Consider the following 15,576-nt stretch of genomic DNA (forward strand, 5'->3'; position numbering starts at 1 on the left):
AGTCCTTGTTGTGTGTAATGCATTACTTTTCCGTGATTGATGCTAGTTTTTACCGAATATACGATTTACACCCAAAAGGAAGAAATAAAAAATCACCCATAATATAATTATTTTAAAATTATTCCCACTAAAATGCTATTTTTTTTCATATTTTGTCCTTTCTCATTCAGACAGAGCCATTTGGTTCTATCTAAAGTGCCTTTCGGAGTTTCGAAGAAGCTTTTATGGTGCTACTTGTCCATTCTCTTTACCATATATATATACGGTTAGTTTCCAAAAGCCAGATCGCCAAAAGACCAAAATAACCCTTACAATAAAATAAAATAAAAAAGGTTTGTCATTCAGTTGGGCCTTTACATAACTGTAGAGAACCATACTGGGCTTATTGTTGGTAAGAGACTTTGGAGGTGTTTGGCGCCACTATTAAGGGGGCGTTTTGGGAGCAAGTTAAAAAAGCTAATTTTTTACTTATTAATTTTTTTACATAAAAAAGTTATAAAAAAAAGTTGTAAAAAAGTCAATTTTTTTACACAAAAAAGCCATTAAAAGTAAAAAAAAAAATCAATGTTTTACTAACTTCTCAAAATACCACTAAAATTAATTATACATTATAGTTTTAATTAGAATTATTAATCTGTTTGGTGTATCTGTTGAATTATAAATTTAAGTTACTAAGTAGTATTTAATAAATAAGGTATGAAATAACTTTTTAATGTGTAAATGTCTCTTTTACCCCTGTTAACTGTACTTTTTGTTATTAATTACCACATAAAGAAATCATTCCAACAATATATTAATATAATAAATTTATTTTTAGATAATAAAAATGATAAAATTAATAAATTTTATATTAGTTTTTCAAGAAACATTTGTGTCATGTAAACCTTTAACTAATTTTAAGAGCACAAAGCAAAACAAAAAAAAATTATTGTTGTAAAATATTTGGATAACCATCAAACGAGATGTAATTAGAATTCTAATGAGTTTTGAGCCAAAGTGAAAATAGAGAAAAGTTTTACCATATGGGAGGTGTGGTATGCCATGTAATAAACCACATGGTGTGATGAATAGTGATGTATAGTGCAGGTTTTATTACCTAGATAAATCAGTGAGTTTACATGGTAAGGAAAATATAGAAAAATTATATATTATATGTGTAATCTTTTATTTCCCCATTCATTGGGACTCTTTCTTCATTATTTTCTTTAATTTTATAATAAAAATCAAATAAAGATCTTATATAATGGTATAATTGTAAATATTTTCAAAGAGTAAGAATATTTTACTAAATTAAATGACTCACCGCATATGCGGTGAATCAAAAGCTGCTACTAGGCTAATTCTCAAAATCAAATTTTTTGCCAGAAAAAAGTTATTATAAGCTCAAGTTGTTTCGAAGAATTTGCAACAAACAGTCAAATTTAATTTTTTAAAAGATAGAAGCTATAAGTTGGGTGAAAAAATTCCCGCCAAACACCCCCTTTCTCAAGTGCAGGCTATGGACTAAACAGTCCAGCTCGCTAAGTGTCTGATTTTGATGACTAAAATGATTTATTTTCTAAAATTATATATAAATTATAAATAAAAAAAATTAGTTTGATTTCATATTTGTTTTTGTAGTTTAAATTCAAAATCATATGCTTATCATTTATTTGTTTGACAATAAATATGATGAAGCCATAAAGTTACGACTATTAAATTAGTCTACTTTTTATTTTTATTAAAATTTTTTTTAGATAAATGAGTAAAAGTGATCATCAAATTAGGCCACGACAGCTCATATGGATGGACTCGATGGTCCAGTTCATTTATGGAATAGAAGAGAAACTTGATTGAAATTGTCAAAATAATAAACACAATAAAATAATTTTGTCATTTTAATTACATTAATGCTCTTCAATTTTGAATTTTAAGCTTTCAATTTAAAATTTCTCTATTTCAAATGACATTCTTTTCAAAATTTCATATTTATCACAAGCCTGATGAAATTCCAAAAACGTCAAAATTCCTAAGTTTCATTTGATTAGAAAGAAAATTTGGTAGAAAGTGAAAGGAAAAGAAAATGAAGTGACAAAAAGCAAATAGAAAATAAAATATATTTTCTTGTAAACATTTGATTAAGATGAAAATTTGTACGAAAAATATAGAAAAATTTAAAAGTTTAGATATAGATAACTCACACATTCAATTTTTCTTGTGTTTTCTTATTTTTTTGCAAGAAATAAAAAATTAGTTACAATGCTGATATAGATTGTACAAGAAAATTAGTTTTCTTATACTTTCCACTATTTTCAAACTAAACAAACTCACAAAAGTTTTTTTTTTCTTTTTTTTTTCTTTCACTTTCTACCTATGTCATTCTAAACAAATTGAGCCTAAAAATAAAAAAATAAATAAACTTAAAATAATCTTCTTCATGATCCTTCCCGCGTCTGCACTGTGGATTCGTTCAGAAGGCCCATTATTTCAAGCCCAATAAAAAGTGCCAGTAGAGATTAAAATAAAAGACAGGGTCAAAACGGTAATTTAAGTTAAATTCTCTATTAGGCTGGTTAGAAAATGCCGATGAAATATTTTCTTGATTTTCCTCCTCTCTCTCTCTCTCTTTCTCTCTCTCCTCTGAAGTTTGGGAGTATGTTTGGATAGAGAGAAAATCTCCTGGAATAGCTATAGGAAATGGCCACAAGTCTGCTACTAGCCCCTTCCCACCACCACTTGAACAACAATACTCTCTTCTCTGCTTCTACTTTCTTGGGTAGTCGCAAATTCAATCACTTCTGCAATTACCCTACCTCCAAATCCAATTTTAATCGCTTCAGGGTCAGAGCAATCAAAGAGAAAACAGAGGAAATTAAGAACCCATCTTCTTCTCCTTCAAATTCTCCTTCTTCACCAGAGGAAATCACAGAGAAATATGGCCTAGAAGTTGGTCTCTGGAAGGTACTACCCATCTCTTGTCTTTTCTTTTTCTTTACTCTCTGTTTCATTTTGTTTTTTTGTTTTTTTTGTTGGGTATTTGGAATGACTGTTATGGTTAATCCTCTGTTTCTCTTCTTTTCCATCTCTTAATTTTATTTGATGCCAGAAAGAAAATTAGTGTTTAATTGTTGATAAAATGGAGGAGAAGATAAAGAATTGGGAATTAACAAATTCTACTGTTTGTTTTTATCTCTTGATTTGGTTCTTGGGTTTGGTAATTTGATTCTTGAGTTGCATTATGATTATTTTTGGGGAGAGTAACATGAACACAACGTTACCCCATATACACAGAGAGAGGCTAGTTTCGTAACTCAAAGCCGTGCCACTATAGATAATAATATAATCTTTACTGTTGGGCCACCTTTAACCCGGTTTGCTTTTTTTTGATTGGCAACAACATAAAAATAAAAGTATTATTAATGAAAGGAAGATTACTAGAGACCTGAAAAAAAAAATTAAAAATAAAAAATAAAAATAAATAAATAAAAATCACGAAAGTAACAATGCTTCAAGCTACACATCACATACTGTCTTCCAATCTCTAACCTTGTATTTGGTTGGGGGATTTGAGGAGGGATTTAGAAAGAGAAAGGGAAAAGTTAGGTGAAATGTAAATAAAATATACTTACATTTTACCTAGTTTCACACGCCTTTTCCCTTTCTGTTTCTAAATTCCTCTCCAAATTCTCCAACCAAACACAGCATAAAAATCAAGAAGAAAGGAATCCCTTGAAAAGGAGAAGAAACTGAGCCCCAAAAAGATGACAAATAACAAGTAATTTTGAAGGAATTTCCAGCTCCGTGAAGAAGATGAAGCTATTGTATGTGTATGTGTGTTTTCCCCTCCCTGGGGATGTTCTTGGGTAGCTTAAACGTGGTAAGAAAGAGAGGAACAAAAGGAAGAGAGAGAACGAAGGGAAGTGGAGGAAATTTTGTCTTCATGTGTTTGGAGATGTAAAACCATCACTCTTGGCTGTGTGCTTGAAAGAGCAATTGGCTATAAATAAAAAAAAATGTGAACTTATTTTATTTTATTTTATTTTTTTATTTTTGAGTTTTTATGTTAACAAATTGCTCTGCAAAAAAGAGGGTTGCTGATAATGTCATTAGAGTATAGCTTTTTTTAAAAAAAAAAAGGGGTAAATTATACTTTGCACTCATGCGCTTTATACCAAATTTTATTTTGATCCTTACACCTGAAATCATAACAGTCAACTCCTTGCACTTTTGGTCAAATATCATTTTGATCCTTACATATGAAATCGTGACAATCACTCCTTACACTTTTAGTCAAATCTCACTTTAGCCCTATACAAGTGTCAATGTACCCCTTCTGTTACTCTATTATTTAAATTTTTAATAGAATGCAGTTATATGACTAGAATGTAACTACGAAAGAAGGATAAGAGAGAAAAATCATCTCCATTTCCCATCAATATATATTTTGTCTCAAAATTTACATCAAATTATAACTGTATTAAGCTAAAATAAAGCGCATATTGTGAATGATTAAGAAGATGAATTAGGGTTTTGCATCAATTGAAATCACGTAATTTTGTTTTCCAAAGTAACTCACTTTTCTTTCTATTCCTCTTCTTTGTAGACAGAAAAGTGTAAGGGTAACTATTTGATTTCTTTGCTACCTTTTTTGAATTCAAAAGCCATATTCGTCTCAAATTTTAACATACAAACGTATGTATATTGTATTTTATAACTCTCATGCGCTTATCACATAGGACAAAATATGTGTTGATGGAAAATAGGGATGATTTTCCTCTCGTACCCTTATTTCGTAGTCACATTCTTGTCATATAATAAGATTTTGTTCAAGATTTAAATAATGGAGTAACAGAAGGAGGGTATTGATACTTGTGTAAAGACCAAAGTGGGATTTGACCAAAAGTGCAGGGGTTGACTGTCATGATTTCATGTCTAAGGATCAAAGTGAGATTTGACTATAAGTGCAAGGTGTTGACTGTCATGATTTCATGTGTAGGGATCAAAATGAGATTCGGTATAAAGTGTAGGAGTGCTAAGTGTAATTTATCCCAAAAAAATAAGGGGGAGAGTGAAGATTTGTTTAAGCAATTCATTCTTTGAAGGAAAGATATTCAAATTTCTGCGAGCAAGAGAGGGAGAACTTTTGAGATGATGGAGTTATACTGATCTTCTCTCTGATCCATTAACTTTTGGTTGAAATTTTGCAGATATTCAGTTCAAAAGATGAAGGAAAAGAAGGCAAGGGAAACAAATCAAAGGGCGATCAAGCCAAGGAGCTCTTGGCAAAATATGGAGGAGCATACCTGGCCACTTCCATCACTCTCTCCTTGATCTCCTTCGCACTCTGCTACGTGCTCATCAGCGCTGGTGTCGATGTCCAATCTTTACTGCAAAAGGTAACTATGAATCAAATCAAATCAATTAACAATATAAATCGCAAATCGTAGTTTCAATTTCTAAGTTGTTTCTATTGTTTGCAGGTGGGAATCGTGACTAATGAGACCGGGGAGAAAGTTGGGACTTTTGCATTGGCATATGCTGCACACAAGGCTGCATCTCCCATAAGGTTTCCACCTACTGTCGCTCTCACCCCCATTGTTGCTGGTTGGATTGGGAAGAAAGTTGATAAAGAGACATGACTTCTTTTTGTACAAGTATGTATATTGTAATGTGAACTATTTTAGTATTTTGTTTTAATTTGCAAAGAATTTTAACCATAGTTATTACATGATATATTTTTCTCCTGCAACTCCCATTTTGTGCCAATGTAAACAAGCAGCATAACATCTTCCTGTTGGGAGTAAAGGCCATTGAAACACTAATCACTAATTGTGTCACAAGTTTAAGCTCTTACAAAATGTCGTCCAATAATTTATATCAAGTTAACGTTGCCTTTCATGTACAATCTTGTTTTGCACATGAAGAGAATAGAGAGAATATATGATAACCAAGGAGATGCAATTCGAACCCAATACACTAATAATTATTAGATCATGGGAAGATCTGAAGATATCCAATAATTTTGAATGTAGAGACAAAATTAAAAATAAAAGATCTTGTGCCATGAATAATTTCCAAGAAGACCACCTAAATTGTCATTCAAGTTCATTTATTATTTATCTTCTACAACAATTTAGTGATGGATTAAGGGGATAATTTTTTTTAAGACAGCTTAGCTCAATAATAAAAGCTTGCTATAAGAATTTTAGTAATCAGATTCGAGTCACTAAAATCACCTATTAAAAAAGGTCAGTCTTTTCAAAGACCACTTTAACAGAGCTTCGTGCACTAGGATGTCCAACAAAGCATTTAAAGAAAGAACATCTGTAATTTGAAGTAGACATTTCCAACAAATTAAAGTTCGTTGAGCATCAGATATTGCAATATAAGGTCAAGAATATTAAAACCAGGATCCATTAAAATTCATAAACTATTCATGCCTATGGAGAAAGTGCCTACTCAAATGAACACCATAGCATACAAAAGTTTAAAAAAATAATAATAATAATAATTCAATTCATATCACATAACACAAAATATGAATGTGATTACTTTGCAAAGCCAGCCTAATAAGTTGCATGTCATGAGAAGCCAAGAAATTTAATAATATACAGACCGATTTATTCGTTATTATCATAGCGAGTAACCTAATGGGGTTGCATGTCTCTTAATATACTGTACAATGAGCCAGTTGCATTGATCTTCCCTATCTCAACCGAGCTTTGTACAAGGACTTCTAGGAACATTGAGAGGGCAAACCTGTTGGAGCCTTCCACCATTCCCTCCAACCTTTGAATGCGCATAACAGAGAGATGATTCGATCTAATGGCTCCCAACCGATGTCAAGCCCAAGTTTCTGTGATTCGGTTCATCATCAAATCCCATTTATCTGCCTGTAGTGTTTGCAGCAGAAGGCACTTCTGTTGTACTTGAAGGCGGAGTTTGGGGACGAGGTGTTATGACATTAGCCATTTCGAAGTCATCGTGAAGTGTACCCAACTCATTCCATTCGACAACAGCTGTGCTCAAGAGTCAGGGATTTCAATATTCATTGTTAAGAATATTATGACTGGAAGAAAGGTAAGCAAAGAAAAAGAAAGAGAGCCAAATAAGAGGATACACTCTGTCCCCCACAAGTCTGTAATGCTAACATCAGCATCTGGTAAAAGCCAGTAATCTGCATCACTCTGCAAAGACCATAGGAAACATTTAGGCTCTGTTTGGTTATGTTTTCAAAAGGTGATTCGTGTTTGGAACGTATTTTGAAAACACGTTTCCAAAACTCTGCAGAGAAGTCTGTACCAGTCGCACTTTTCAGACTTTTTTTTTTTGCAAATTTTGCCTAACCAGACGTCCGGCCGGTCGTCCGGCCGGTTGACCGGAATAGTGAATTTTTTTTTTTTTTTTACAATTAATATGTTAATTTTTATATAATCGAAAAAAACACTTTCTGAAATTTTTAAAATTTTTTGTGCGCTTTAAAATAATTTTGAGTTGTATGTTTAGTTATGAATTGTAAATTTTTATATCAAATATCAAATTTCACATCAACAATTCCGCACTCAAATCAAAACTCTTTACCAAACAAATTTTCTACGCTCAAATCATAATTCCAAAGCCCACAAACTCAAAATACAGCTCATACTCTCAAATCATAATTATAAAACTCTACCAAACGCAACATTAAGAACTCAAAAAAAATGTCAAAACCATGTTCCTTGCTTTATTTAGACTTGTTAACCGAGGGGCAATAAAACTTGCAGGCTTTCCATTGACTTGGATCACCACTAGTAGTAAAACTGGCTACGGATTGTTGGAAAAGCCACAAAAAGGCAATAATTACTCTTTAACGTGCACAGAATCCAATTCTAAAACCAAACACAACTCCCTCACATGGAGTAGGACCCACACATTTAATGGGTCCCACCCTATGTGAGAGGGTTGTATCCGATCTATCAGATTATGTGCACTTTGAATTATTTATCACTATTTTGAAAACAACATTGATTTAAGTTGCTCTTGGCAGATGGTATGGAGTTATTTAAAGAATGCCATCTGTTTGATTTGAGTTGATCCTGGCAATTTGTAACTCCAAACTAGGATAACTGATAATTATATGTAAATTCAAGAAGTCTCGACTCACTTCAACTTCTGGAACAATCTTCATGATCCCACTCGCAAAGTCCGGTGTGGCATTTATATCTGAGCATGTTCTATGGGCTTCTTCTTGCCCCTGCATTTCAATCTCATTTTGGTTGCTTTCTTCAGTTAGTAATGGTGCAGATGTGTTTTCATTGAGCCCTGATGTTGAAGGAATGCTTGGGGATGCCCCAACACCATTATTAATCTCCTCAAACTTCTCCTCAAATTGACTAAAACAAATTACATTTAGGAAAAGAGAAGAAAAAAAAGGAAACAAAAAGAAAATAGATATACATATATATACAACACTTGCAAAAACAGCCTGCAAGAGATGGACTCTCGTCTTTATTTCCGTTAAAAACATAGAAAGACCGAAACAGAGGTAATTCACACAAACTATGTTTTGTATCCGAGAGAAGCAGAAGTACCTGACAAGGTAAACATCTACCGGACCCATGGTGCTCCTGAGCACTACTCTGTATCTCCTCTGAGGATAGTCAACAGCCTGGTAAATAAGAAAAATTTTAGAAATACATGTGCCGGTTATTACTGAATCTCTTATAAGATCTCAACTTTACCTCATCAGGATCTGGGACTTCTAGCGTGGTGCCATGTGGAGCTTTAATTGCTATCAGGGTTTCATTCTGACATAAGCAATGAATAATTGTCAGCCAAAGAAATTTAGGACTTCAGAACAAAAATAGCCAAAACACCAAAAAACTAATAAATCAACAATTATAAGAATTAAATGGGACAGGAAACAAATTGACCTGGAAGCACGGTAAGCCTTTGATGTCATCTTCAGTGACAAATAGCCACCTAGAAAAGAAGGAATAAGACGAGAGAATTGTGTTAAATAAACTGAAAAACCGCAGTTCAGGGAAGTCTTCCTATCATACTAAGTATATACAGCCTAATAACTTTCCATGAAGGTGGAGGCAGAAGAAGATATTACTTTTGATTATTCTCATTTTCACTCAGCTCCCTCAACCTTTCCTGCATTTCTCTACAAGAAATCAAAGTATAGAAGCATCAGCATAATCCAAGGTTGCAAAAAAGAAGATGGATATGATTGTCTTGCCACAGGCATCATTATGTGACCTTATTTGTTCATCTAATCTGCGCTCCTCAAGGGAAAGGTTTTCAACTTCTGCCTGCAGAGGAAAAACATCCATGAGGACAAACCCAAAGCACCTCCAAAGAAAAAGAACATGATATATTTTTTGCCTTTTGACTTGGGCTATGTTTCCTAGAACATGGATCATTCCGGTGCGTGGAACAGTGATTAGAATGTGGTACGTCACATGGTACAACACGGATAAACTTATATTGATTACGCTATTTACATAACATCGCATTTCCATAAGCATTTTCTGTTAACACTGGACCTGGGTAACATGGACTGTGATGATGCACCATTTGCTTAACAGAATATGATGCTCCATACAACTCAAATGGAAGCAGCCCCAATAGATGTATTTTGGGGTCCGTTACTAAAACCTCTACCTTAATTCATTTTTTGGACTATGTTCATATATATATATTTTTAATAAAAATTATCATTTTCTGGACTATATTCATATATGTTGAACTAAAGTTTATAAGCTGGCTGGCATGTTATCCAAACCTGCTTCACCTGATTAGACACTAGTGATGACCACACTAACACATCCAAAAAAAGTAGAATACAGACATGGGTAGACAATAATATACATGTCTCATTAATGTTTAAACACATAAAATAACCATATACACATTCCATAAGATAAACTTCTTTTGGATTTTATGTATCTCTGTGTCTCTCATGTAATGGAAGACGAGTCTCAACAAAATACAACTGTTACTAATCCCTTATAATTTTTACTTAAGAATAATATTTTTTCAGTATATTAAGAAGTGCGTGTTTGATTGGTGTTGCCATGCACCTATGCATATGATCTCACCTTAAATTAAAAAGTGGTGGTACACATTAAGGACATGTCTAGGATGTTTTCATGGGTGAAAAAAATGATTGTTTTATCTGACATGGAGAGAGAGAGAGAGAGAGAGAGAGAGTGGAAACAAAGTAAAACACATGCATGCACATTTTCAAAAGTTATTCATCACCTATCTCTAAGCCACTAAAAGTTCTGCATGCCAACAAGCTTATATATTTACAGTTTCCACATACCTGTATGGTAACAGCATTCTCATCAGTCTCCCCTGGCCTTGACACGTCAACTCCCCTGATTAATCAATTATCTAGTAATTAGCTTCTTGTGTGGTTGAGATGATTACTAGAATTAATCTCTGTTATCAGAATCTTACGATTCGCGATTCGATTTGCAATTTTTGCAAAATCGATACGAATCTATGAGTGAATTTATTTTGGAGGTGAATCTCTAGTGAATCGCACGATTCACAGTCGATTCACGATTCGATTCACTTTTTACGATTCATGTAATTTTTAAAATTATTGTGTACGACATATTTTCGACTCTTTTTTTCTCCATCTTTTTAGTGAAAATGGCATAATACAACTTTTAATAGCGTTTAATACCAAAATAACCAACATATATACATGATTTATTGTTATTTTAGTGATCATGGAGTTTTTAACAGAATCCAATTAGATTCAATCAGACCCAACATATTTTTAACCTTTCTTCTCATTTTTTTTTCCTTTTAAAAAATCATAATATATCTTCTAAAAATGTTTAAGATTAAAGTTACACTATGAATTATTTATTACTATTTTATTAAATTGAATATTACATGTGTGAGGTCAGTTATACTTTTTAAAACGTTTTAGGCTTTTCAATAAAAGATTCTAAATAATTCCTTCTTGTTATTTGCTCACTGTTACTTAGAAAAGTATATATGCTTATTGTCCAAATATCAACATTGTTGTTAATTACTGTTACTTTGGAAATTGATAGTTTGTCAATTTAGTTAATATCTTTATTAAGAATGGCTGATAAGAAATATCTAAAAAAAAAAATAGGCAAGATGGTGATATTACATCTTTATTAAGAATGGTTGATAAGAAATATCTAAAAAAGAAAAAAGGTAATATGGTGATCTTACATAAGAACCTTTGTTAACTTATTACCTATTAAACTAAGTGATTATTATTCAAAATAACATTTTCATTGATTTAAGTCTAAATATTTTATATTCATAAGATATATTTAACATCTAAATGTGTAGATATATGTTTTTAAGTAATTTAGAAAAAGTGACCGAATCTTTACAATTCATGATTCGATTCAATTCGTTTCGTGATTCGGTACAAGACCATTTCGATTCACGATACGAATCCCGATTTGACAACTATGGAATTAATAAAATTATGAAAGAACGAAATATAAAACAACTCGAGTTCATGAAAATTTAGGGATACAACCGTACTTCCATTGAATTCTATTCTTGAGCTTCTTTTCGATGAGACCAATTCCTTCAAGGACATTTGTTATATCATATATACGCCTCTTTTGTACCTGTCACAACAGAAACCCTTCAATTGAATAAAACATCACAACAAATGATGCACAGATTGGTGAATAGTATAGTTACCTCTAATGTTTCAGCAGCTTTATTTAGATCAAGAATACCATCTTCAGCATGTTTGATCAGATTGATGAACTTTTTTGTTAGTAGACCTAAATAAAAATTACAATACATTGTCACTAGTCACTTTACAGCATGTTCTTGCACTACTTGACGAGGAATATGAAATAGAGTCAAAAAAAAAAAAAAAAAATCAAGCTACACTTACAACCAAAAAGAAAATTTTAAATTACAATTAAAAGAAAAATATGAAAATCAAAAATCAAGAAATAAAGGCTTAAGCAAAAATTACCGAGGGAGCTATCATAACGACAAGGACCAATTGGAGTAAGATTATTGCCCGAAGGAGAACCTGAAAATACAAAAATGTAGTTCAATGAAAAGTTATAAACAAGAGACATAGCAAATTATGAAAATATCAATTGCAAAAAAAATATTTTGTGACGATTAATAATCCTTCACATAGATATTTTGCAAAATTATAGGGATTGAGGCTCAAAATAAAAGTTCAGATGGTAATACTCACCAACATTTGACACAGGAGTTTGAGATCCAGATCTATTGGACTTTGCCATCCTTGGCGCCTTTTGTGCCTTTCCCCCTTTCCCTGATACAGGTGTTTGAAGAGGGCTGCCAACAGCTTCCACATATCCAGTACTAGGGTTCCAATCACTGGACTCGGCTACTAAATCTGCTGTTTCACTCTTCCTCTTTAATGGCTAAAAGACACTCGTTTAGTTTTTACAATTTAATATCAGCAATATGTTTGCAAATTTAACAATACAATTATATGGAAAAATCAATTGACATTTGATCCAAGGATAATATTATCACAATGTTCATAAATATTGATTGGCTTTGAAAACATAAACAGCACAATCATCATAATTTTAATAAGACATAATATTAACGAGGCTTGACTATGAAACACATAAAAGCCTAGGTTTCTTACTATTGTTTCAGTTAGAAAACTCAATTAAAACCAGCCCCAAAAGCCTAGGTTTCATGCTGGATATGTGAAGCCCTAACTATAAAATCAGCATAACAATGTAGAACCAGGAAATCCCACTAACATAACTAAGCTTTTGTCCTAACAGAATAAAAACCACAAGCCACCAGTAAGAACTAGGACCAAAGCCGACAAAGAAAGGGCACTCCAAAACACCATGTAACTCAATCAAATATTAAAATTTTTAAATGAAACTAACTGGCAGCACACCTCTATTAAACATGGGAACTCATACTATGGACATTTCTATATCTATCTTTCATTGTCTTACCACACATCTATCTAAATATTTTCATCTCAACTATACTCATTCTGCAAATATGTTATTTTTTCGTTGCTCACACAACTTGCCTTAACACAACTTGCATAGTTTCCAAAATCCGTTAAAACCAGCTGTGAATTTTAAGATAATCTTAGTGATATTTCATAATTTCCTTAAAATAATTGTTATCTTTCAGTTGGTAGTAGTATTCAATAGCTTAAAGCGACCTGCAGAAAACTTCAGAGTGGCACAAATATATCTTCCAATGGCATATTTGTCTTTCTAGCAAACCTATAAGGACTGAACAATACTGAGGACCTTATCAGCAAATAAAGGAACAGTCTTTATAAAGAAAAAATTGTGAATCCTAAGAAATGAGTCATAAATATAAGTTGGAACAGCATTTAGATCACATAAATCAACAATGAAGCATCAACAAAACGATTATTACATCAGACCCAGTAAGGAATCCGAAAAATACTAACTCTAATGACAAAACCAAGCAAGCAAGCAAATTCTTCAATTCCACAAACCCACTTCAAAATCAGAACTCAAACACAGTGTCATGCATATATACATAAATCAAGGTTCCAACAATGAAGCATCAACAAAACAATTATTACATCAAACCCAGTAACGAATCCACAAAATACTAACTCTAATGACAAAACCAAGCAATAAAATTCATCAATTACACAAACCCACTTCAAAATCAGAACTGAAACACAGTTTCATGCATATATATATATATATATACAACAAACTCACCGGAGATTTTACCACAATAGCCTCGGGTTCCTTCAACCTAAGGTCGAGGGCCGGTGAGGAAAACCGGTGGTAGTCCCCAAATGGCGGCTTCATGGAGGAGAATGGCAGTTGGCGCTTCAAAGGCAGTTGATGTTGCTGTTGTGGCACGATCTGCTCCGTCGGATGATTAGCTTGCGAAGTCGACATCGAAATTGAGTGAACTCAGAAACTAACAATCTGTTGAAGGACAGAGAGATCGATCAAGCCCTCTTTTTTGGGGGGATTTGGGAGAGAGAGGAATTGGGAATTTGAGAATCTGAGCAATTGAAGAAATTGAAAAGGGAGGAATTGAATCGGAGGGTGAGATCTGGATTTGGATTTGGGAAGGAGATGGAGAAGAAGAGAGAAAGGATTAAAAAAGCGGGAAGAGAGAGAAAGTGGAAAACGAGGGAAGAAACCAAGGAGGGAATTTGGTTCGGATATAGATGTGGAGGGAAGCACTTGTGTATACAATCAATAACAAATATAATAAATAAAAATAATTTAATTACCATAAAAAAATTATTTATTTACCAAAAAAACAAAACAATTACATAGGAAGTATGAAAATTACAAAAACTATATTTATTTAGTATTTTTTATTTTTATTTTTATTTTTTTTCATTTTCATTTTTTGTTTAAGGAAGTAAGAAGTTGAAATTTTATCAAAAAAGTTTGAATTTCTTAGAAAATAAAAACAATGAATATGTCTACCCTATTCTTCTATTTTTCATTTTTAAGTGTTTGAAATAAAAATTAAACTTTCAACAAAAGACTATCACTCATTATTTAATTTTATGGTAAATAAAAAAGACAAATCAAGATGAATATGCAATGAGATCATGTGTATTATTATTATAAAAATAAAACATAAACTATCGAGATCAAAAAAATGTTTACAAATGATTTTGAAGAGTTTTAAATTTTAGTCATACATATTACAAAAAATTATTTATTCAAGGGTATAAAATTATGAGTTTATAATTAGTTGTAAGATGATTTAATAAAATTCTTTATATTATATAAAAATAAAAAATTATTTTCTTCTTTTATTGGAAATTTTTTTTTCAATAATATGATATATATATATATATAGGGTAATAAATAAATAAAGTAAATAGGTTCGAATCGGCGATTCGCGCCTTTTGTGAACTCAGTTGAAGTGGCGATTATTTGGCGGGTAGTGCGTTCACCAACCCAAACCCTAACCAACAACACTCGCCACCTCCACCACTTATTATGGCGCTAAAACCAATCACAAATCTTAGTGGGCTGGGCTCTTTCAGGCTCATCAATTGGCCCAAAAAGTCCAAATGTTGGGCTAAATCTAGAATATGACCCCATACACTGTTATGGCCAGCCCAAAATAGAATATGCATTCTCCAACTGATGATTCAAATCCAGTTTGTTGTAATGGTTTGGACTATCTCAATTCTCATATAAATGAAAACATATACATTTTTTTTTTTTTGAAAAAATAACTAGATACCCATTTGGAACATATCATTCTTGCAATATATTATAATTGTGCTTGAAAGTTGAGATAAAAAAAATCCACAAATTAGAGATCAATTTGTTTTTTTGTTTTTGTTTTCCAATTGGTGGTATAGCACCCAGCCTCTCACATGAAATTCTAATTTCTAGCCTATTAAATTTGGGGTTAAAAGAGTATAGTCCCCTCCTTGTCTAGTTGCCAGAAAAATATATAAAGAGAATTTAGATTATGTTTGGATGACATGAATCTTGAGAGAGTATGAATTACATTATTAGTTAAAAAAAATCATATGTCAATATTATTCAAACATTTGGTTTCGTTAGAAATTCACATTGGGAAAATGATTTTTTTTAA

General features: G+C 32.2%; 2 protein-coding genes across 4 annotated transcripts; one reads left to right on the forward strand and one right to left on the reverse strand.

The window, feature by feature from the left end:
- The first annotated feature begins 2,528 nt into the window (after nucleotides 1-2,528).
- LOC114287599 (FAM210B-like protein) lies at nucleotides 2,529-5,728 on the forward strand. The gene is made up of 3 exons (XM_028230986.2): nucleotides 2,529-2,940; nucleotides 5,187-5,375; nucleotides 5,460-5,728. Exons 1-3 carry the CDS (start codon nucleotides 2,677-2,679, stop codon nucleotides 5,616-5,618), a joined length of 612 nt encoding a protein of 203 aa, XP_028086787.1. The 5' UTR covers nucleotides 2,529-2,676; the 3' UTR covers nucleotides 5,619-5,728.
- A 729-nt stretch (nucleotides 5,729-6,457) lies between these two features.
- LOC114287598 (transcription factor E2FB) lies at nucleotides 6,458-14,194 on the reverse strand. Of its 3 annotated transcripts, none has more exons than XM_082899275.1 (14): nucleotides 13,710-14,194; nucleotides 12,197-12,389; nucleotides 11,963-12,022; nucleotides 11,677-11,762; nucleotides 11,512-11,600; nucleotides 10,292-10,346; nucleotides 9,223-9,275; nucleotides 9,077-9,127; nucleotides 8,892-8,940; nucleotides 8,700-8,765; nucleotides 8,550-8,626; nucleotides 8,123-8,351; nucleotides 7,100-7,166; nucleotides 6,458-6,998 (listed from the first exon to the last, which is right to left on the reverse strand). In XM_082899275.1, exons 1-14 carry the CDS (start codon nucleotides 13,893-13,895, stop codon nucleotides 6,865-6,867), a joined length of 1,395 nt encoding a protein of 464 aa, XP_082755401.1. In that variant the 5' UTR covers nucleotides 13,896-14,194; the 3' UTR covers nucleotides 6,458-6,864. The 3 variants fall into 3 exon arrangements, with proteins under 3 accessions (XP_082755401.1, XP_082755402.1, XP_082755403.1); XM_082899276.1 differs by having other exon boundaries at nucleotides 12,197-12,380; nucleotides 13,710-14,189; XM_082899277.1 differs by having other exon boundaries at nucleotides 8,550-8,608; nucleotides 13,710-14,187.
- Nucleotides 14,195-15,576: the final 1,382 nt, after the last annotated feature.

Source organism: Camellia sinensis, chromosome 12 (genome assembly GCF_055761805.1).
Source record: "Camellia sinensis isolate YWXY chromosome 12, ASM5576180v1, whole genome shotgun sequence".
In the NCBI taxonomy this organism is placed as follows: Eukaryota; Viridiplantae; Streptophyta; class Magnoliopsida; order Ericales; family Theaceae; genus Camellia; species Camellia sinensis.